The 24701-nt window shown below is 35.7% G+C and overlaps 2 protein-coding genes across 2 annotated transcripts; both read left to right on the forward strand.

Moving 5' to 3' along the window:
* Positions 1–9170: 9170 nt before the first annotated feature.
* Positions 9171–10033, forward strand: LOC122996658 (mas-related G-protein coupled receptor member X1-like). The gene is made up of 2 exons (XM_044372257.1): positions 9171–9200; positions 9335–10033. The coding sequence occupies exons 1-2, from the start codon at positions 9178–9180 to the stop codon at positions 9828–9830; spliced, it is 519 nt and encodes a 172-aa protein (XP_044228192.1). The 5' UTR covers positions 9171–9177; the 3' UTR covers positions 9831–10033.
* A 6209-nt stretch (positions 10034–16242) lies between these two features.
* LOC122997399 (ovarian cancer G-protein coupled receptor 1-like) lies at positions 16243–20673 on the forward strand. The gene is made up of 3 exons (XM_044373496.1): positions 16243–16357; positions 19793–20012; positions 20147–20673. The coding sequence occupies exons 1-3, from the start codon at positions 16243–16245 to the stop codon at positions 20652–20654; spliced, it is 843 nt and encodes a 280-aa protein (XP_044229431.1). The 3' UTR covers positions 20655–20673.
* The last annotated feature ends 4028 nt before the right edge of the window (positions 20674–24701 follow it).

Raw genomic sequence — 24701 nt, forward strand, 5'->3', positions numbered from 1 at the left:
GATAAAAACTACAAGATTTATTGACTATAAGAAACACATTCCACACCCGAAGATGAAAAACAATGGGCTGATGAATGGGGAAGTGATATTTTTTAATCACATGGTCAAAGGAATAATAAAGGGGTCATGATAATGGTTAAGAATATAAATAATACTACTTTTAATGCTCTACAAATAGACTCAGATAGTAGATAGGATCTTTGGGGTTTTGATTAGTTCAGATCATAACCGTATTGGAATAAATATGATTACCTCTGAACATAAGAGAGGCCCTGGATATTGGAAATTAAATCAGTTCCTCTTAGAAGATAAGGTTTTTATTGAGGCTACTAAGATTTTGCTGAAATCAATCAAACTTTTGTTCTTCAAACCTTTATTGTTATTCTTATGTTTTTGGCAAGCTTTCTACTTTTTCTACAAATATAAAAATGTTAAGCTCTTTCAGGACATTTGTGGTATTACTTTTCATCTTTCTAGCATATTTCAGTGATTTTATATAATTTTTTAAAATATTAAAATTTATAATGGAAAGTCTATTCGAGGAATGTTTGAAAGCTAATATCTCAAAAACTAAAAGTGCAAAACTATTCATACTTCATGAACAGGTGTCCCTTGTGGAAATGCTTAACATATTAAAACATGGTACCGATAGCACCGCTATGTCGCCAGTTATTACATGTTTTATGTTTTGGCTAATAACTCATGAACAGTAAGGCCTATCAAAACAATATTTGGATGATGCTGATCAGACTGATATAGGCCAAGCCTATTTCCGCTGTTGGGACTCGGTAGGAGCAGTTTGGTTATTAGCAATAATTAATAATTACCGAAGATAAATATCAATTATGAAAAAATAATAAAGTTATTGATGTAAATTAGTAACGATGGTGCACTACCTTGTGGTCAGGGACCAATAACCAAAACAGTGAAATCAGTCTCAAAAGGGGTGTTCACTTTAAGAATGTCAATAACTGAGAGACATTAACATTTATAAAGATGAACAGTGAAGGTCTGAGTCCGAGCTCTGACTCTCTCAATCAGCTACTTTTGACAATAAATGAGCACAATAATCACAGAAGACTTCTTTTTAAAGATATAACAGTGTTTATTAAACTATAGCAAAGTTAACAAAGTTAGCTGTTGCTTTGCTTTTGCTTTGATCTATAAATCACTATCCTAAAATTTAATTCCACCTAAGCAATAACAACAGCTATGTACAGTGAAACACATGCAAGTGGGAGCGTGCACGTGTGTGTGTGTGTGTTTGTGTGTTGCAAGATGGCGAATGTGATCTGAGAAGATGACGTCATGTGAGATTTAAGATGGCTGACGTGATCTCGTGAGATGACGTCACGCCATCTCAAGGATGGCGGACGTGATCTCTGGAGACGAAGTCACATGAGAACCAAATGTTTTGGCTAAACAGTTGCAGGATGGAATCGCCTGGGCGTTGGCCTCTCTGCACTTACCCACTTCAATGTATAAAACACACGTGTCTGATGGTAGATAATGAGGGGCAGATCGGTGCTGTGTCCCATGCTATCTGACCGTCAGATGTGTAAGAAAAGTGGAGACCATGATGTCACTCTACGATAATGTAGCACATAAAAACTGTAAATGAAGTGATACAAAACAAGGAAACAGACATGCAAACAGTGACAGGTCACTGCTGTCCAACCAATAAGTTTCTCCCTCTCTTTCCTTATATTCAACTTTGACATGTGAGAAATACAAGTATCTGCCATAAACAAATAGTATGAAAAACCTGTGATAACAGCACAGAAAATATACAGTATTTTGAAAAACAAAACTGAGGGAGAGTCTTTGGAGACTTGTTAGAGCAGCTTGATAATAAGGAATTGCAATAATCCAGCCTAGAAGTAACAAATGCGTGGACTAGTTTTTCTGCATGTTTTAGGAACAGGATGTGCCTGATTTTTGTGATATTGCGTAAGTGAAAAAAGGCAGTCCTTGAAATTTGATTTATGTGGGAGTTAAAGGACATATCCTGATCAAAGATATAACTCCCAGATTCCTTACGGTGGTGCTGGAGGCCAGGGTAATGCCATCCAGAGTAGCTATATCATTAGATAATGTGTTTCTAAGGTGTTTAGGGCCAAGCACAATAACTTCAGTTTTATCTGAGTTTAGTAGTAGAATATTGCAGGTCATCCAGGTCTTTATGTCCTTAAGGGATGCTTGGAGTTTGTTTAACTGATTGGTTTCATCTGGCTTCATTGATAAATATAATTGGGTATCATCTGCATAAATGAAAATGTATGGAGTGTTTCCTAATAATATTACCTAAAGAAGGCATATACAAGGTGAATAGGTCAGAGTACAGAACCTTGTGGAACTCCGTGTCTAACTTTTGCCTTCACGGAGGATTCATCATTAACATGTACAAACTGAAATCGGTCTGATAAATAGGACTTATACCAGCTTAATGCAGTTCCTTTAATGCCAATTAAATGTTCCAGTCTCTGCAAAAGGATTTGATGGTCAATTGTGTCGAATGCGGCACTAAGATCTAACAGGACAAGTATAGAGACAAATCCTTTGTCCGATGCAGTTAGGAGGTCATTTGTGACTTTCACCAGTGCTGTCTCTGTGCTATGATGCCTCTAAATCCTGACTGAAAATCCTCAAATAAACTATTGTTATGTAGAAAGTCACATAACTGATAAGAGACTGCTTTCTCAAGGATCTTAGAGAGAAATGGAAGGTTAGATATAGGTCTATAATTGGCTAAAATGCCAGGATTTACTGCTGTTTCTAAGGTGCCTGTGTTTGGGGAGAAAACGGTGCCTGTTGAGGGCAGGAGGTGGTTAATTTTGTCTCTAATAGTTAGAATTTTATCATTAAAGAAGATTTTAGAGGGTAAAGAGCCAGATATTTCTCTCAGGAGTTGGTGGAGAGCAAAAACAGAGCTAAAAGAGAGTGAATATTGGACTTACATTCACCAGGTGAATGAGACTAACCTTTGTCCTAATATTCATGCCTTTTTCAATGCTCCTGCATGCTTTATAGCAAGAATGCCAATAAAACAATCTTCACAAAGTACAACTTCTCTCTTCCTTAGAAGCCTAAGTAGAGGAACCTCCTGTGTCTCATTCTCACCACATTACTGCAGATTGCAGAGGACAAAGCATTAAACTTTGGTTTAGGGAACTCATCTTCATCTTGGGATCTACAGCTTTCAAAGGTACATTTTGTATATTTTCTGTGTAGTTTTTTTTTGTTTTACTGTCATCCAGTGTAGAGGCAATAATGGTGTAATTCTATGTATAATGTATCACATAAAAACTGTAAATGTAGTGATACAAAACACGAAAACAGAGATGCAAACACTCATGAAAATGAACATGCAAATAGTGACAGTTCACTGCTGTCCAACCAGTAAGTTTCTCCCTCTATTCCCTTCAATACAAATTTGACATGTGAGAAATACAAGTATCTGTCTGTGTCATAAACAAATAATATGAAAAACTTGTGATAACAACACAGAAAATATACAGTATTTTGAAAAACAAAACTGAGGGAAGGTAAAATGAACAGAAACAGAGAAGAATGAGCATAAAGGTAGTAGCACTGCTTAGAAACTTATTCCAGGAATTCCTGGAAATGATGAATGTTGAGTTTTATAATATTTTCATTTGAAATATTCAAAAGTTTCTGAGTTACTTTCATGACAATGTTCAAACTCAAAGAGAAGATAAAACTACAACCCTTTATGTGACATCATTGAGGGTGTTACATATTCTGTGTGGTTTTGGCCAAATGGAGAGTGATGTGATGTCAGATCAGTTAATTGCAAATGTGTTTCTCTGTGTTTTTATAAATTACAATCCTACAGTCAGCGTGTCTACGGACTTATCAAGGCTGTTGGCATGTCAAATATGAATTCACACACACAGCCAGCTAATTGTAGATACTGGGGCATCTGTATCTATGTAACCACAGACAGTTATCCTGAGGTATTATGCAAAATTCCCTCTACCAGAGATTTAAAGTAAGCATGTTTACCAAAGTTGGCTTTGTTGACAGTTTACCAGCTGCCCTACAAACCAAGCCAAAAGGTCCAAGTCACCTTCTACACAGATAAAGCTGGTTCACCCCTGCTTGAATTGTACCTGATGTTTCAGCCTATTTCATTTCAGGGGTCTGTTTCACAAAAGCGACTTGTGAGCACTGCTTACACACAGATGGCAAATAGTGCTACCATCCCGTTTCAACTTCCCATGGCCTGCACCCCTTATTCCCTCCACCTGTCAATAAATACCTTATTTACCTTATCCCTTTCTCCTCGTCTGAGTCTGCACTTGTGTTCACCTGCTCCGCCCCATGTAACAGGTGGTGATATGTATCAAAACAAGCTGGCAAAGCTGTAAATGGAACTATGTTTCTGTGTGTTGTACTGATGTGCTTTGCATATTCATGTCTGTCTACTTTTTCATCTCTTCCATAGTATCAGGAACCTACTGCAAGTTATCACTCACCAGATTTACTGTAGACTGTTTGGATGCAGAGGACGAAACATCAGACTTGGTGTAGGGAACTCATCCAGGTGTGGTCTTGGAGCTTTCGAGGTAAATTTTGTGACATTATTTAACAGTCATGGAAATGAGTATGCAAACTGTGACAAGCAGACAGCTTTGGACTGTAGGTGTACAGAATACTGTGGTTAAACCAACTGTGTTTTATTTTATTTGCATTTTTTCCACTAAATGCAATTTTGTTGTGTAAAAGTTGTGTAGCAAAGACAAAACAAAGGGTGAGAAAATAGCTAAAAAGACAATAACATTAAAAAAAGTTGCACTATTTTGAATGAAATAAAATGAGCTAAATAAAGAAGAATGAACAAACAAATGTTCATTATTATATTTCTGTATTTCTTGTATTTACTGTATGTTCTGAGCCAACATTGATCCACATAGAGGTATTTATAGTGATATTTGCAGTTTTGGTGACAACTGAGATATGAAAGAGTTTCCTCTGCTGTGACAATAAGTTAGAGGGATAGAGTTATACAACCAAAGATAGGTTAAAGTCAATTAATGAATTCATCCCAGTAGGAATAAGTGTTTCCTAGTTTGTTTTTTTGTTTGTTTGTTTTGGTTGTTGTTTATTTTTTGGTGTGTGGTAAATTTTAGCCTTTAGTCTTAAAGCACAATCAGAGTCCCCTCAGCTTTACGGAGCTTTATAGAGAGTTTCAGCTCATTGTTTAGCTGTTAGTCTCTTGGTTCACTCTCAGCGCTATAATAGCATCATTTTTGGCCACAGCAGGCAGCTGTTTTCATAGAAAAAACTCTAAGACCCCACTGTATACTACCTGCTCTGCACCAAATGGCAAACAGACACAGTTAATGACTGACTTATGAACATAGTGGAGCATTTAGAGACTAAAGATCCAGATATTTTTCAATGCTCCTGCATGCTTTATAGCAAGAATGCCAATCACAACAATATTCAAAGTACAACTTCTCTCTTCTTTAGAAGTCTAAGTAGAGGAACCTCCTGTGTGTCATTCTCACCACATTACTGCAGATTGCAGAGGACAAAGCATTAAACTTTGGTGTAAGGAACTCATTCAGCTTGGGATCTGCAGCTTTCAAAGGTAAATTTTGTGTGTACTTTTTTTGTTTTATCAACATCCGGTGTAGAGGCAATAATGGTGTCACTCTATGTATAATGTAGCACATAAAAACTTTGAATTTCGTGATGAAAATCAAAGGAAAAAAAAGATGCATGAAAATAAACATGCAAATAGTGACAGTTCACTGCCATCCAACCAGTAAGTTTCTCCCTCTCCTCCCCTCAAAACAAGTTTGACATGTGAGAAATACAAGTATCTGACTGTGTAACATGCAAAATAGTATGAAAAACTTGTGATAACAACACGGAAAATATACAGTATTTTGAAAAACAAAACTGAGGGAAAGAAACATGAATAGAAACAGAGGAGAATGAGCATAAAGGTAACGGCACTGTTCAGAAATTTCTTCAAGGAATTCCTGGAAGTGATGAAAGTTGAGTTTTAGAATATTTTCATTTGAAATGTTCAAATTTTTTTGAGTTACTACGACAAAGTTCAAACTCGCAAAGGAAGATAAAACCACAATCCTGTATGTGACATCATTGAGGGCGCTACATATGCAGTGTCGTTTTGGCCAATTGGAGAGTGATGTGATCTGAGATCAGTTAGACTGTTTGGATGCAGAGGACAAAACATCAAACCTATTGTAGGGAACTCATCCAGGTGTGGTCTTGCAGCTTTTGAGGTAAATTTTTTGACATTACTTACATTACACAATTTTGATGTGTAAAAGTTGCGTAACAAAGACAAAACAAAGGGTGAGAAAATAGCTAAAAAGATAATAGCATTAAAAATGCACTAATTTGATTTAAATAAAATGAACTAAACAAAGAAGAATGAAGAAACAAATGTTCATTATTATATTTCTGTATTTCTTGTATTTACTGTATGTTCTGAGCCAACATTGATCCACATAGAGGTATTTATAGTGATATTTGCAGTTTTGATGACAGCTGAGATATGAAAGAGTTTCCTCTGCTGTGACAATAAGTTAGAGTGATAGAGTTATACAACCAAAGATAGGTTAAAGTCAATTAATGATTCCATCCCAGAAGGAATAAGTTTTGTTGTTTTTTTGTTTTGTTTTGGTTGTTTGTTGTTTATCTTTTGGTGTTTGCTACATTTTAGCTTTTATTGAGAGGAGACAGTAGAGTCAGACAGGAAACGAAGAGAGAGAGATGGGGATGACATGCAACTAAGATCTGCTGAAATCATACTGGGAACAAATGTTGTAGTTTTGTGGTATGAGTCTTAACCAGTATGCTACAGGGATGACCAGTATGTTAGTGTTGTTAAACATGGTGAATGTACCAACCTGCAGTTGTTTCCTCTAATTTATTTTCACTCCAAAACATAGTCAGAGTGCACAATCTGTAAACAAAATATAAAATATGCAGATGATTCATAAAATGGTTTTGTCAGACATGCAAACCTCCTTGTCCAAAATCAGAGAGCACAGAGTTATTCAACTGGTGGGATGTCAAGTGCAGAAGACAAACCATCCTAGACCAATGTCTCTGTACCTTAAATTACTGAAATAACTGTATGAAATTCTGTAGTAATGACCTCACATCATCATGTAAAAATATTTATATACATCACAAAGACTTGTATTATCTGACAAGTTATTTTTTGATGAAATATAGAACTTCAATGATTAGTCGATTATTCTCATTGCTACTTTATTGCTGATTTTTTCAAATTATTGTTTCAATCATTCTTCAAGCAGAAAGATCAAATATTCTCTGGTTTCAGCTTTTTAAACATTATAATTTGCTCCTTTTCTTTGTCATATGCAACAGTACATTAAAAAAATCTTTAGGATTTGGATTGTTGGTGAGAAACAAATAGTAAACTGAAGACATCCCCGCGGGCTCAAAGAAATTGTGAGTGTAATTTTTACAGTGTATAAAACACTACATTTTATAAACTCAAAGGTTAATCATTTAATCGAGAAAATAATCGGCAGCTTAATCAATGATGAAAATAATTTTTAGTTGCAGCCTTGAAGAAATATTATTAGGAGAAAATGTAACAAAGACACCTTTTTTGTGGCTATAATATACACTGTATTTGTGTGAACTTGCACCTCAAGACTTTAGTGATGTCACTTAACAATGTTATGTAGATATTAAAAAACCTCCATAACCTGATCTCTCATATAACAGGTTTCACTCTGAAGAATGGAAGATTTCTACATCAACACCTCACAGATGGAAAGCAATGATTACAGCAATGTCACGTCTGACTATGATGATCATAACTACACCTACTATGATCATAACTACACCTACTATGATCATAACTACACCTACTATGATCATAACTACACCTACTATGGTCATAACTACACCAACTATCATAATGACGATTGGTCCTCTGACTTCAATCATGCCAAATATATTATGAATCTGGTGACATGCGTAATCATTAGTTTCGGCCTTCCTTTGACTCTAGTGGCCATCTACTCTCTTTATTCTCAGGTGAGTACTTTATGACTAAGATTTATTAATTTTAGGTCATGTGTCTGTCATACCACTCCTGGAAGAAAATAACAAGAGTGTAACTGGAGAGAACTAGAGGCAGATAAATAAAGAGAGAAAGAAAGCAAGAGAGAAAGAGAGAAAAAGAGAGAGGGCTGTCACAATCCTGCTTGGGGGCTGGAAGGAAGTCTTGTAATGTCCTATGATTTTAAGCTACTTGGACCTTAAACACATGCAGTTAACATGTGTAGCTTCATTCCAGCTTCTCTTAAGGTGAAGTTAACAGCATCATTAACTTGTAGAGAAGAAAGTGTCATCAGGTTTATCATAATTTTTCACTCCGCTCCCATCTGGTTGCATATAAAGGACAAAAAAGCAGTTTTAAATTCCATTGCAGACTAATCATCAGATTACGATATATATATATATAAGTATTTTCCTCTGCTTGAAATTGTTGTATATATGTGTATGTATGCATCTATATGTCTATGTTTTAGAGGCACATATAATGCACAGTGGAAACAAATTTCCTCATGAGGACAATCAATATCTATCACCCTGTCTTTAGCATGCTAACACGCTAAACTAAGATGGTCATTGTCATTGTGAGCATATTAGTATTTAGCTCAATGGACCCCTGTGCCTAAGTACAGCCTCACAGAGCAGTTAGCATAGCTGTAGACTCTTGAGGTTGTTGGGTCTTGTAACATTGATTGGCCAGTTTGTCATATTTGATGACACATTGACCAATGCATGAATGTTTCTGACTGCAATTGCTGTGCAGAGCAAAATGACATATATGTCACTACGCAGAATTCAATCCACTTGTATTTTTGCACATTTTGTACAGAGATCCTAAATGAAAACACCAGAAAACTGGAAAAAAAATGTTTCCAGCTGCTTTTTTTTATTTCTACCATTGTTTTCTTGCAGGTTCAAAATAACAATGTTGCTCCAATCTACATCATCAACCTCCTCATCTCTGACATCATTCAGCTCTGCTACATGATCGTCTTAGTGGCAAAACGTGAGGACGGGGAGATAAATGGAATCTTCCCTTATATTTACGACTTTAGTGTGATGGTCAGCGTTGGCTTCATGGTCTGTATTGCCCTGGAAAGGTAGCTATCTGTTTATCCTGTATGTTTTTAGCTACTTCCATGTGTATGACCATTATATTACCATATAAATCTGAAGCTCCTCAAAGTCAGGAATATTCTGTATCTGATGATAGACTGTGTATCTTGTGTTACAGGTATTTGCTCATCGCATGGCCACTGTGGTACCACGTCAGAAGCACCATCAAGATCTCTCTTCTGGTCTGTGTTGTGGTCTGGACCCTTCCTCTTCTTTATGTCCTCCCTGTCTATTTCTGGGTTAAATCTAAGGTGACAGAAACTATTTTCGCCGTCTTCCTCCTCGTTCCTTTCCCACTGTTCATATTCTTCTTGGGTGGGACCCTCAAATCGCTGTCTGCAGCCATCTTGGTCTCCTCTGATGAAAAACGACGAATTATGGGAATGTTGGTCCTGGTGCTGCTCATCTACACGATGCTGTTTCTACCCAACATCATCTGGTACCTGGTAGAAGAAGCCAGATATAATCATACCTTCAGCGACCTTAGTGTAATGCTTCTTAGGTCCAGTCCTCTTGCAGACTTGATGTTTAGGAAAGAGGCAATAGACAAGCTTTTGGCCTCTCTGTGTTGTTGCAGAATGAACAGTGATGATAACAGCAGATTATCATCATGAAAGACGACAACATTTACACAGTCAGCTCCATGCAGGCAGAGAAAGAGGGAGAAAGAAAAGGATGAAAACAGATGGAGAAATGTAGTCAAATAAAAAGGAAAGAGACAAGATTCACTGTCCTCTATCGATACTATTTCCAATAAGACACCTGACAGTAGTGTCACCTAGCAGTGAGGACAACTGGTGTGAAAAACAAAAATAGTAAATTATTTACAACTTAATTTGGAATGAACAAATAATCATTCAAAATACAAAAATAGGAAAAATAGAAAATAGAATTTCAAAAACAAGGACACTTTAACTTAAATTGATGTGAACGAAACAAACCTGACTAGTGACACAAAGGGAGAGTTTATAGACAAAGGCTAGACTACACAGACACACAGGTGGGCAGGAATAACCATTTAAGTCTGTACTACAAATTAACCTCAATACAAACAAAGATTTAAATCAAGAAAGTATTTACAGCCAGTCTAACCGTCAAACAACAAAACTTAGATCATGTCTACACTAATATACATAAACATTTGTAAATATATGTTTTTCTCTCTGTCCAGACTAAAACAGCTTTTCCAAGAATGGGCTCCAGAGTGTAAATGTGAAAACGCCAGCTTGGTGTTGTGGTGTGTACAAGGAAAATGGAGCTTTGTAGAAATGCTGACATATCGCTGACAAAACAGATGGAAAGTAGAGTAGCACGTTATTTTAGTGGAGGAGGAAGAAGAAGAAACAAATTTAGCTGGCTTGATGTAGACATAGTCATAAAGTCCCACAGTAATTTGATTTAACTGGATCATGAAGGGCAGACTCACCTCTGGCACAACCAGTCGGCCTCTTCCACTTCCTGTCTGTCACAGTACAAGAGGCCACCTGAACTGTTGCTGCATCTTTTGGCCAGAGAGAAGAAACAAAGAAAGTAATTTAAAGCAAATAAGAGGGTTAATGGCAGAACTGAAATGCACTTAAACCAGCAAACAAAAAATAAATAAAGTGTTTGCTGTATGACAACAAAAGACTTTGTGCCACATCATCAGTTGAAATCTTTGTGTTAACTATGCTAAAGGAAAACTACTAACACTGTTTGTTGTCAGCCAGTGGTGTGGCCATCACAAGTAGATGAAAAAAATCATTGTTTTGATTATGTTGTGAGAGAAGTGGTTAGTGGGAAATGTTTGTCCGTGCAGGTTAACTTTTTCTGGTTCATTGTTATGGCTTCAACAAATGTGCATTAAACATGTTTTTATTTGTTTTTTAGCTGGAAGTTGATGTCTATCATTATTATCCTTTGAAGGGGACATAACATGCTTTTTGTGATTTTCTGTCATTTATATTTATAATTTAAGTCTGCCAAGGAGCAGCTTCCTGGAGCTGGCCAATCAGAACAGAGTAGGCTCATCAAGGGGGGGCCTTAAAGAGACAGTAGCTAAAACGACCTGTTTCAGACAGAGGCTGAACTGAGGGGCTGCATAAAGGGGCAGTATACGATAAATAAGGATTTTTTTTTACTGTGAGTCATGAAAAAATATTCCTGTAGAGCCCCAGAATAAAACTATAGACCTGGAAATGTGCATGTTATGTCCCCTTTAATCAAAGAAGCAAACCAGATATTATTAGTTGATCAACTGAGCTCTTCAACACCATGATCACCCTGTTATTATAGCTGCCACTCCGTCTTATTTCTACAGGGAGATCATCATATCAAGTCTATAGACTTTCTTCTTCTTTAGCCTCTCATACACATTATAATATGTTACTTTTTTTTCCTACTTATAACTATGTATGTCTATTATTGTGTGTGGGGGGTATTTGTATGCATAAAAGTTAAACAACATATAATTTATTTCTTTTGATTTAATGTAAGTTATATTTTAGGGGGTTTTGTGGTCGGCATGCTATGGCTTGACAATATAGATACAATCTTATATCATAGTACTTTTATAAGACATTGTAAATGTCATGGAAATTCAATAAAAAATATGTTTCTAGACAAAAATGAAAATGTTTGCTTTTGACTAACTCTGTGAATTAAAACTGACAAATCAACAAAATCTCTGCTGGTTGTTTCTTGTATATATCACCATATAGCCCAACTCTACTGTTGTGTAATATACCATGGAGGCATTTTGCTTCTTTTTTTTTAAATTGTATTTTAAGGTTTTCTCTCTGACTTTTTAGGCATTACTGTGATTGAATTTCATCAACTCTGCACACTTTATGTGCTTTGCAATGAAAAAACTAAAGAGGTTTTGGCTAACCTGAAGGATAAAAACTCATTTACAGCAACAAACAGGCCTAATTGTCTGCTCGTATGAAAAAAAAAAAAAATCTAAAAAGCCAAAAGCAGAACAGACTAATATGAGCTACATGACATATTTCCATCCAGCCTGAATGATACCTTCATATAACTGATTAGATGTATAGGTTAAAACGCTATGGAGTGAGTTTTCCTATGACCAGCTTCTGTAATATTACACTGTATAAAATATTGCTCAGTAGGCCCAAGTGGACGAGATAAGACTTGTATCTGTACCAGTTTTGTTTGAGTATCTCTTGTAGTTTACGTTCATATTTGCATTTATTCATGTGGGAAACACTTTTATCCAAAGTGAGGTACAAATGAGGTACATGGAGAAGTTCAACCCTACATGTTTTTCACAGTCTGTACAGTGAGAAGGTGAAAAACAGGAAACTGCTGCAATGACTGAGTGACAGCTTAACAAGCTCTGCAAAACTTTGAGGCTGTGAACCAACACCTTTCAAACTTTTAGCTGAAACACTTAGTGCTGAAATATGTGAGCTTGGCAAAAGCATTTATGCTGAATGTTTGTGTTGTTACATGGTGAATGTGTCAGGAGACATTTTATTGCAAACATCAGTGCAGTCTTGGGTTGATAAAACCTGGAAGTGAGATCCCAGCATTAAATGTTATTTCCCTCATTTAATCAACTGTCTTTCACTGAGAACAATAACTGCTGAAACCAGCTTTTTAATATTATGTGATGAGATTCAGCACCTTCAGAAAATGCTGGATTGTTCATTTTGTGTTGGGAAAGAGTTGCAAGTAATAATGTGGACACTGGATTGTATGAAGGCGATACTTTTGATTTACTAATCAATCTCTTATTTATTCTTTATTTGAATCCTCATTAGCTTTCACTAGTGGCCGCTAGTCTTCCTGGGATCCATACAACAGTAGCAACAACAAAACAAACTACAATTTAGGATCACATTGTTCAACAAAACACCAAACAAGCCAAAATAAAAAGATCACAAAAGAAGTGAAATAGCTCTACATATGAAAAGGTAGAAATTACAAACCCACAACAAAAATAAAAATGTAATCTATGATTCTAGATTCAAGGTTATAAGTATCTAAGATTAGTTTACTTCTCAGGGTGTCTGAGCTCAACTTTAGAGACCAGGTGAGGAGTTCAGACATCTGGACTGTTTTTCCTTTTTACTGAAGGAGCCAGTTAAGGTGGTTTGTGCTTCCAAGTCAGAATCAGAGTCTGTTTTTATTAACCAAGTATGAAGCATACAAAGAATGGGTCTTGGTGTTTGCTTCCATAAACGTAACACAGAAGAATATAGAATAAAAAATAAAGCATGAAGAAGTAAAGGAGAGAAGTGTCAGACTTTGCTTAACCTGCTGCCACCACGACACAGACTCAGAAACTGGATAATTGATACATTTCCTTTAATCATGTTTTCATTCTAACTGTTCTAACTGTTGTGACTTACTTCTATGACAAGAATATAAAACAACAAACAGTTTCAACACTTACAGTTCCTCTGTATATGATATTGCAATATAACCTCACAAGAAGTGGTGAAAATATTGTTGAGAAACCAGCTGCCGAGTAGTCTCACTCTGACCAATGGAAGATTTCTACATCAACAGCACCTTTCAAAATAGCTGATTATGATCAATTGTCTCATATGTGACAGTGTAGATTGTCATCTGTCAGTCTTCCTTTGACCATACTGGCCATCTATCCTCTTTATTCTCTGGTGTGTAGCTTATTACTGATATTGAACCATTTATGTGTCACTAATAAATATTTTAACTTGGTTATTAACTTTTGCACAAAAAAAAAAAAAAAACTACTGTTCTGCCTGTTTTCACATAGTTTAAATTATATTTTTACTCTGCTCTTTTGACAGAGTGGTTAAAACATATTAAGCACACAAACAAGCAACAATGAGTGAATTATGCTGCAGTACTGCAATGCTGCAGAAGTTTTTGCTGTATTGTGACTTTTGTAAATAATCCTTTGAACAGGACTGACTAGTCAAAAAAACATACATTTCTGGATGGTTATGTCTGTCTTTCTGATGAACAATGCATACACACCTGCCTGTTTATATCTACTGAGGACATTATTCAGAAAAGAAAATTTTATTTTACCCTGGTGATATTAATGCATGTACATTTCAGTACAAATATCAGAGGAAGTAAAGTCAATTTTATTCATATAATGTCAAATAACACTTTTCACATAGATCAGATCATACTCTTTGATTTACAGATATGGACATGATGAAACCAAGACATGGTGAATGTATCAGTACACATTCTACTCTACTCTTTTTAAACTTACATGTCAGGGTTTATTAATGATTGTTAATAACCTGTGTATCTTGAATGTCATTTTGTGTCAGAACCAAAACATTTGTAACAGTTTTTAGCAGTTTCAGCTTGTTGTGTGTGACACTATTGCTACTGAGTAAAGTTAACATAATGTTGTATTGGTGCGATATTGAACCAAACTGGGTAAAATTTTGACACAGTGATGTTTAGTGTGTAAAATCTTATAAAAGTTCTTAAGCAACATAACTTAAGACAGGAGAAGATGACATGATGAAAATGAACCTATAGAGTAGCTGATGGTGTTTTTTAAAATTATTTTATCATGTTGATGTTGATGTTTATACATATTAGCCATAGCTTACATATCATAAGAAATATAAATTCTAATAAATTACATACAAAAAGTTTTGTCATTTGTCAAATTAAAGAATTTAAAACTAAAACATTTCATACTGTTTACAACCTAAGCAGGATATAAAAACAACAACATAAGAAATATCAAGTGTCACTTCCTCCTACCATCACCCAGCAGGTTTTCACTCCTGTAATATGTTGTGAAACACTTCATGGTCCTTTTTTCTCTGTCTTATCACACAAGAAACTATTATTGACTTAATTATTTATTATTGACCACATTGGAAGGAATTATTCTCTGTTTTACCCAAATATGTTCTTTGGAGCCTTGTTTCATATAGATGGTTACAAACTTTCTAAGAAAAACCTGTTTTCTTTTTTCTTTTTTTTGCTCATTAGTGGAGATATTCAGAATATGAATTTCACTCGCAGCGAATTCCTCTAAAAGACGTGAACACATCCGACCAAAATATCACAGGGCTGATGAGATGCAGATTGAATCAAAACTATCTAATAAATTGCAGGATTTTGTTATGTGATTCTGGATTTTCTGACCAAAATATAAACTATATGACCACAAGTATGTGGACGCCCTTGTTCACCCTTAGTGTCTGATAAGACGCCATTATCGGCAGGACCAAATCATTTGACTTTGCTTTCCAAGTAAGATGTTTAGATGTTTTGATGTTTTAGATGATCTGCCATGTACTATAAAAATCTGAGCATATTTTCAAGGATAGGTTCAGGTTTTTTCAATACTGACGTGCCAATACATACATGGAAATGGGTTTTACTTGCTGTAACAATTCCTATTCTCCATACTGTCCCTGAACTACATTGTGAGAAATGGGGGACAAAATCTACAGCCGTTGTTCCAAAGTTCAGTTGAAGCTAAAATGAGGCTTCAGCAGTCTGAGTTTGCAAAAGAAAGTCGCAAATCTTCCAAAGTTACTGTATGTTTAATATGAAATTCATCCTTTTTCTTTCCACAGAAGTTCTTCACTGAGCTGTAGCGGAGGGACACATTCTGATAGTTGCTTGCAGTTAGTTGACGTCATTCGAATTTTGCTACTCAAGACTTGCTCAGAGTAAACTTCGAATTGAATTTTTTTTTTTACAGATTCAATTGCTGGAGTATTTTTGCAGTCTGTGTTTTTGGTTTGTGAAATCTCACAGTCGATCTCCAGTTGATCTTGTTCCACAGACGACTTGGATTTGCTCCTACCTCTGCCCCTAATAAGACATGGAATATGGTTGTCTGTGTTTATCTGGTGCGTTTCGTAAGAAACAAGCAATGAACAAATGCATACCAGAGATTTCATTTGGGAGACCCTGAAAGGACTGAGTTGTGGCCAACAGCTATCAAAATGGACATAAATACACAGTTTTGGCTCGGTAGAAAAGGGGCTGTGAGAAAATGAAAGTAAAAAACTGGTTCTGGCAACAAATCTACACACAATTATCAGAATGTACCACTCCAATGCTGCTTGGAAAGCCCTGTCTATCCCCGTCTATCCCTGTCTGACCCCTTCTTATATCATAGAACTCCTGTCTCCATATCACACTGTCAGAGATCCAGATGGTCCAGATGTCCACATACTTTTGTCCACTTAGTGTATCTTATAAACATTCTTTGCCCAAATATATCTCACTGAACTTGTCCTGCACTTGAGGAGGATCCTATTTCCAGAGTATAAAAGTTCAACTAACCAGTCTTTTTTGGACAGAGATCAGACATCTGTTCATCTCTTCTTCTGTCTATGTCCATCTCTATTCCTTCCACAGTTTTTCTCACATATTTCCGCTCTCTTACAGTAAGTGGACTCCTTCTATATATATCACTCTCTTCCTCAGAAATCTCTCTCTCTTTTTCTGGGGAAATAGATGTTTCATTTTTCATTCTTTTATGAAAGAATATGTTAAATGCGTCTCACACACACTTTTCTCTTGCTCTCACTTCACACAAATACTCCTTTTGGTGTTACTTTCTACTGTATGAGTTGGCTAATACATACATTACATATTAGCATTCATTTAGCATTAATCTGATGTTGACAGTGGAATGTAATCAGTGACTTCATTTCAATAAACAATTCAAAACATCACCAACAGTCCACCAAGTTTAATAAAACTATTGTAGGTCTTCTTTTGGCATGTGACGATCAATCAGTCAATCAATCAATCAATCAGTCAAACTTTATTTGTGTACTGTACCACCTTTCATTCAGGTTAGTGCAATTCAAAGTGCTTTACAGATGACTGACAAGCTAATAATAAGACAGAACACATGTAGACAGCAAACAGTAAAATAAAAAAATATGAAAAAATAATAAAATAAAATTGACTTAAAAACTATAATAATAAAAAAAGAGTGAAACAAAAACTAGTTTAAAAAAACTTAAAAACTTATAAAATAGATAAAAATACAAAGACAAGAGGGGAAAAATAATAATATAATAAAAAAATCAAATCAAATCAAATGTTTACAACATGAATACAATAAAATAAGCGAATAAATAAGTAAATAATGTATATAAATCATTCTCAATCAAAAGGTAGTTTTTTAAATGACCACAGCTGACTGTAATAGGTTAAGATACAGTCTGTCTGTAAAGAATCTTCATCCTGCTTGGGGGCTGATAAGTCTTGTAATGACCTATAAATTTAAGCTAATTTGACCTTAAACACATGCAGTTTACATGTGTAGTTTCCAGGGGTGTGCCCCAATACAAATACGTTATTCAACAAAGCACAAATAGTTGTTTTTATACAAATATTTTAAGAATTATTTGTTTTCTGGAAGAAAAAAAACAACAACATGTCAAATACCAAGTCACAGGTCAGTTACATCTCTATCTCAGTCTCTCTCCTCTGCTGCACTGTTACATCTATCAGCAGGTCTCAACAAGGGGAGTTACATCCACCTGCTACATGAAGCACATTTCCTTTTTTTCCATTTGGACATCACTCCTGGAGTTGGGGGTGTTCCCCAAGAGATAATGCTGAGTTACTGACACAAGCAAAGTCCTGTTGTTCCCCTTCTCCTTTCCACAAAGTTAGGTTGTAAAAAATAGGCAATAAATGAAAAGTGCAAAGCAAGAATCAACTTTCAAGTTCTTCTCTACACGTTACACGCCATGCTGTCTCTTTGTTATGGGTGTATAAATAAGTAGAGGTCTGATGCACATTTGCAATGTGTTTGTTTTAGCTCAGTAGTCAACACAGTCGTCTATGATCTGAGAGACTCAAGTTCAAGACCTGGTGTGGCGACCTCCTTCTTAAGATAGTTTATTCACAAACACTTTAACACTTTAATATCCTAAAATTTAAAGCTAAATAAAAATAAACAATAATATTTCAGATGGGATTTTTACACCTATTTCCACTTTTATTCAAATACAAACACAAACATAAATAATTTTGCTGCCTCAATAAATATAGATACAAATACAAATACTGGGCTCTCTGCACATCCCTGGTAGCTTCATTCCAGGTTAACAGCATCCTTCACTTGTAGAATATAAATTGTCATCAAGTTTGTCAGAACAATTTGTACAGCATAATTTGGGATCATTATTTTTGGCTTTGATTAAATCAAATCAAGAAATATATGAAATTTTGTACAGACATTCATGGTCTCCACTGACCTGATTGATCCCCTGACTTTTCCTTTAGTGCCATCATCAGTACTTTGGTTTAAAACCTGTGGGAGAAAAAATGCTCATTTGTGAAGGAGAGATGTTCAATGTTTAATTTATGGAAGTGTTCAACCAGTGAACTTCAATCAATGAAACTCTTCTGCAGGGCCTGACTTGGGCCTCCAAGGTCTCTTACAAGAGATGTTTTAGGTTCACAGCACCAGGCTGGGAGATAGGATGGTCACCTTGGATGGGTAACAACAGCTCCCCACATTGTTTTCCAATTAGAGTTCATTCTGACACCAAGTGTCCTTGTTTCTACCTTCCCTGGTGGCATGACCTGAGCAATTCTATAAGAAGTTTTCCTGTTTGTTTTTGGTATGACCGTATCCATGTGTACACTGTGCCAAAGGCATCTCTGACGTCAGATATTTGTTCTCAATAAACTTCGTATATTCAAGTAAACATCAACTGGAGCCTGTGGAGTCTCTTGAACAATTATTCAACAAGTACAAGACTTTCCCTATCACATTTGGCATTGTCGGCAGGACACCAAAAGAGACCTTCACTGGGTAAATAGAATTGTTTTCCTTTTCTTTGTCTTACCCTGTGGGCCTCTTGACAGTATCATAAAAAAGCATATTGGTAAACTGTATTTAAAAGACTTAGCTCATAAGTTGAACACTTCCATAAATTGAACATTGAACATCTCTCCTTCACAAACGAGCATTTTTTCTCTCACACAACGAAATACCAGCTAAACTAATGGCAATGTGATCCTCCTCAGCTGTATTTTGTGTTTAGTGCTAATAAGCAGATTTAACGCGGCCCTGGACACCCCAGCAATCAATTTTTGACTCTACTCCTCCCATCTGGTCACAAATAAAAGACACTTAGACAGAAAAAGCAGTTTTAAATTCCATTAACCACTACTCACAAGATTACAATATATTTTAGTCTATTTGGTCTGCATGAAATCATGGTAGGTATGTGTGTGTACACATCTATCTACTATATGTTTTAGAGGTACACATAATGCACAGTGGAAACAAATTTCCCAATGAGGACAATCAATATGTCATTGTGAGCATATTAGCATTTAGCTCAATGGACCCCTGTGCCTAAGTACAGCCTCACAGAGCAGTTAGTGTAGCTGTAGACTCTTGCTGTTGTTGAGTCTTGTAACATTGATTGGCTAATGTGTCATCAAATATGACACATTGGCAATGCATGAATGTTTCTGACTGCCATTGCTGGGCAGAGCAAAATGACATATTTGTCACCACGCAGTATTACATCCACTTGCATTTTTGCACATTTTGTACAGAGATCCTAAATGAAAACACCAGAAAACTGTAAAAGAAAAAAAATGTTTCCAGCTGCTTTGTTTATTTCTACCATTGTTTTCTTGCAGTTTAAAAATGACCACGTTGCTCCAATCTACATCATCAACCTCCTCATCTCTGACATCTTTCAGTTCTGCTGCATGATCGTCGAAGTGGCAAAATCTGACTGGAAGATCTATCGAATCTTCTCTGATATTCACCTCATTGGTTTGATGATCAGTGTTGGCTTCATGGTCTGTGTCGCCCTGGAAAGGTAGCTATCTGTCTATTCTGTATGTTTTTAGCTACTTCCATGTGTATGACCATTATATTACCATATAAATCTGAAGCTCCTCAAAGTCAGGAATATTCTGTATCTGATGATAGACTGTGTATCTTGTGTTACAGGTATTTGGTCATCGCATGGCCACTGTGGTACCGCTTCAGAAGAACCGTCAAGATCTCTCTTGTTGTCTGTGTTGTGGTCTGGACCCTTCCTCTTGTTTATGTCCTTCCTCTCTATTTCTGGTTTGAATTTAAGATTTCAAAAACCATTTCCGCCGTCTTCTTCCTCGTTCCTTTCCCACTGCTCATATTCTTCCTGGGTGGGACCGTCAAATCGCTTTCTGCTGCCATCTCGGTTTCCTCTGATGAAAAACGACGAATTGTGGGAATGTTGGTCCTGGTGCTGCTCATCTACACACTGCTGTTTCTACCCAACATCATCGTGCTCTTGATAGAAGAAGTCAGAGATAATGATACCCTCGTCAAACTGAGGTTAATTCTTCTCAGATTCAGTCCTCTTTCAGACTTGATTCTGTATTTTTTCATTAGGAAAGGGGCCATAGACAAGCTTTTGGCCTCTCTGTGTTGTTGCAGAATGGACAGTGATGATAACAGCAGATCATCAGCATGAAAGACAACAACATGTACACAGTCAGCTCCATGCAGGCAGAGAAAGAGGGAGAAAGAAAAGAGAGAAAACAGATGTTAACTGTAATGTGTCTGAATGTTCACTAAAATGCACTTAAACTAGCAAACAAGAAATAAATAAAGTGTTTGCTGTATGACAACAAAGGCCATCAGAAGTAGATGAAAAGAAATCATTGTTTTGATTATATTGTGAGAGAAGTGGTTAGTGGGATCAAGTTTTTATATGTTTTTTAGCTTGAAGTTGATATCTATCATTATTATCCTTTGAAGGGAACATAACATGCTTTTTGTGATTTTCTGTCATTTATATTCATAATTTAAGTCTGCCGAGGGGGAGCTTCCTGGAGCTGGCCAATCAGAACAGAGTGGGCTCAGTGGGAGGGGGCCTCAAAGAGACAGGAGCTAAAACGGCCTGTTTCACACAGAGGCTGAACTGAGGGGCTGCATAAAGGGCCAGTACAAGATAAATAAGTTTTTTAATATGTTATTTTTTGAACTGTAAGTCATGAGAAAATATTCCAGTAGAGCCCCAGAATAAAACTATAGACCTGCAACCGTTCCTGTTATGTCCCCTTTAATTAAAGAAGCAAACCAGATATTATTAGTTGATCAACTGAGCTGTTCAACACCATGATCACCCTGTTATTATAGCTGCAACTCCGTCTAGGGAGATCATCATATCAAGTCTATAGACTTTTTTTTCTTGGGCCTCTTATAATTTGTTACTGTTTTCCTACATATGACTAATGTATCTTTATTATTTGGGTGTTTGGGAAGGGGGGGGGGGGGTATTTTTGTGCAAAAAAGTTGAACCACAAATGATTTACTTTTTTTATTAAAGTTTTATTTTAGGGGGGTTTGTGGTCGGCATGCTATGGCTTGGCAATATTGATAAAAATCTTATATCACAATACTTTTATAAGAAATTGTAAATTTCATGGAAATTCAATAAAAACATGTTTCTAGACAAAAACGAGAATGTTTGCTTTTGACTAACTCTATGAATTAAATCTGACAAATCAACAAAATAGCCCAACTCTACTGTGTGATACCATGGAGGCATTTTGCTTTCTTTTTTTTTCTTTCAAATAACTTAATCATGTTCAACTGTTGCACTAATCAGCTGACACTGCAACAGCAGAGATCCAACAAAGGCATATTTCCCAGAATCTCTTTAATTAAATACTTTGGCTTTCTACAGGGAAACACTTTATAGAGAAAAACATGCATTTTCAGAATATAACATGTGATTGCTAAGAGCTTAAGGTTACTACTTGATATGTTGTATAGTGTACAAAAAAAGATGATAATATAGTAGTTGTAATTTATTTAATCATATGTGATTAAAGAACAGTTTAAAAAACAAGTACTGAGTCATTTCAACTCCATTCAGAGCACACATCTGTCATTTTACTCTCCCCAGCCCAAAATACCTGTTTGGTTAGTCCACAGATACCTTTGGAACTGAAATCTTGTATTTGAAGGTTTTCTCTCTGACTTTTTAGGCATTACTGTGACTGAATTTCATCAACTCTGCACACTTTATGTGCATTGCAATGACAGAAGTGAAAAGGTTTTGGATAACTTGAAGGATAAAAACTCATTTAGAGCAACAAACAGTTCTGATTGTCTGCTCATATGAAAAAAAAACAACAACTAAAAAGCCACAAGCAGAACAGACTAATATGAGCTACGTGACATATTTCCATCCAGCCTGAATGATACCTTCATATAACTGATTAGATGTATAGGTTAAAAGGTTATGGAGTGAGTTGTCCTATGAAAAGTTTCTGTAATATTACACTGTATAAAATATTGCTCAGTAGGCCCAAGTGGACGAGATAAGACTTGTATCTGTACCAGTTTTGTTTGAGTATCTCTTGTAGTTTACGTTCATATTTGCATTTATTCATGTGGGAAACACTTTTATCCAAAGTGAGGTACAAATGAGGTACATGGAAAAGTTCAACTCTACATGTTTTTCACAGTCTGTACAGTGAGAAAGTGAAAAACAGGAAACTGCTGTAGTGACTGAGTGACAGCTTAACAAGCTCTGCAAAACTTTGAGGGTGTGAACCAACAGCTTTTACAGATATGGACATGATGAAACCAAATATCAGCCACATGTTTGTAACAGGAAAGGTGAGTCATATACAAGTACAAGTTGTTATCTGTTCAGAATAAGATTTAGATTAACAGGCAGCTAATGTGCGTCATTAAGAGAAAAATAAGGTAACAGCAATGTCCCGACATGTCAGTGACATGAGTCCATATATCTAGAAAATACTGTCTGAGGTTTTTATTAAAAGTTGTTCTTTCTGTTATGTCTTCAACAGCCTCTTTGGTAACAGCTAAGGCTATTAAAAAGAGTTGGTTGTGATGTGATAATATGTTTATTGATGAAAGGTTTCCTACTAGCAACAGTATAGAGATGCTATGTCACCCATAAGTTATGATGAACAGCATCCGTGTTTATCAGTCCTTTATGAAACTTATAACATTTATTCTAAATAGTAATATATGGATAGTGTTAGTAAGACATGGTGAATGTATCAGTACACATTCTACTCTACTCTTTTTAAACTTACATGTCAGGGTTTATTAATGATTGTTAATAACCTGTGTATCTTGAATGTCATTTTGTGTCAGAACCAAAACATTTGTAACAGTTTTTAGCAGTTTCAGCTTGTTGTGTGTGACACTATTGCTACTGAGTAAAGTTAACATAATGTTGTATTGGTGCGATATTGAACCAAACTGGGTACAATTTTGCCACAGTGATGTTTAGTGTGTAAAATCTGTCTTATAAAAGTTCTTAAGCAACATAACTTAAGACAGGAGAAGATGATATGATGAAAATGAACCTATAGAGTAGCTGATGGTGTTTTTTGTTGTTGTTTTTAAATTATGTTGATGTTGATGTTTATACGTATTAGCCATAGCTTATATTTTTAACAACTGGTATCATAAGAAATATAAATTACAATAAATGACATACAAAAAGTCATTTGTCAAATGAAAGAACTTAAAACTAAAGCATTTCATACTTTTTTACAACCTAAACAGAATATAAAAACAACAACATAAGAAATATCAAGTGTCACTTCTTCCTACCATCACCCAGCAGGTTTTCACTCCTGTAATTCGTTGTGAAAGACTTCATGGTCCTTTTTCTCTTTCTTATCACACAAGAAACTATTATTGACTTAATTATTTATTATTGACCTCATTGGAAAGAATTACTCTCTGTATTACCCAAATATGTTCTTTGGAGCCTCGTTTCATATAGACAGTTACAAACTTTCTAAGATAAAACTGTTTTCTTTTTTTTTTTTCAAGGAATTTGAACGTTATATTAGAATTATTGAATAATGTAGTAACCAGACAGCTTTCACAAAATTGTCTGACAGTAACACTTCTAATTTCATTATTTTGTTTTATTAATTATCATTTTTTTTGTATTAGCCCCACATGTTCAAGTACTTGAAGTATTTGAAGTAAGCAAATAAAGGGGAAGAGGTTAGATGTGCAATAAGTTTCCTGAAACTGCTGTACAGGGGCTTTTAAGAAGCAGATAATCTGTGGTCGCTGATACATTTAACACATCATAGTGGTGGAACAGCAGCACGTAACCAGGAAGCTTTGAAGTATTTTACTATTTAGCATAAATACAATTTTAAACAGGAACTTCTTGAACACATTTATATTTTCCTGTTAGTCCTGCTGTATTTCCCTACTTTAATGATCATTATTATTTGTAGTAGAAGTAGTAATGATAGCAGTAGTAGTACCCCTGCTGCTTTTCATTATGTGTTCACAGTACTTTTATTTGTGAGTTGAGTTTTCATGATCAGGTTTTGCGTTCCTCTCCATGCCTCCATGTTTTCTCCAGTTCCATTTTGTGCATTGTCGGCATGTTTGTGTGAAACTTTGAGGAACATTGTAATAGTGGAAATAATGGTTTTAGTAGGAACAGAGATTAGTAGATGCTAACAAACCTGCTGCCTTTTGTTATTACAAACAACAGGTT

The sequence above is a fragment of the Thunnus albacares genome, chromosome 14, assembly GCF_914725855.1.
Source record: "Thunnus albacares chromosome 14, fThuAlb1.1, whole genome shotgun sequence".
NCBI lineage: Eukaryota > Metazoa > Chordata > Actinopteri > Scombriformes > Scombridae > Thunnus > Thunnus albacares.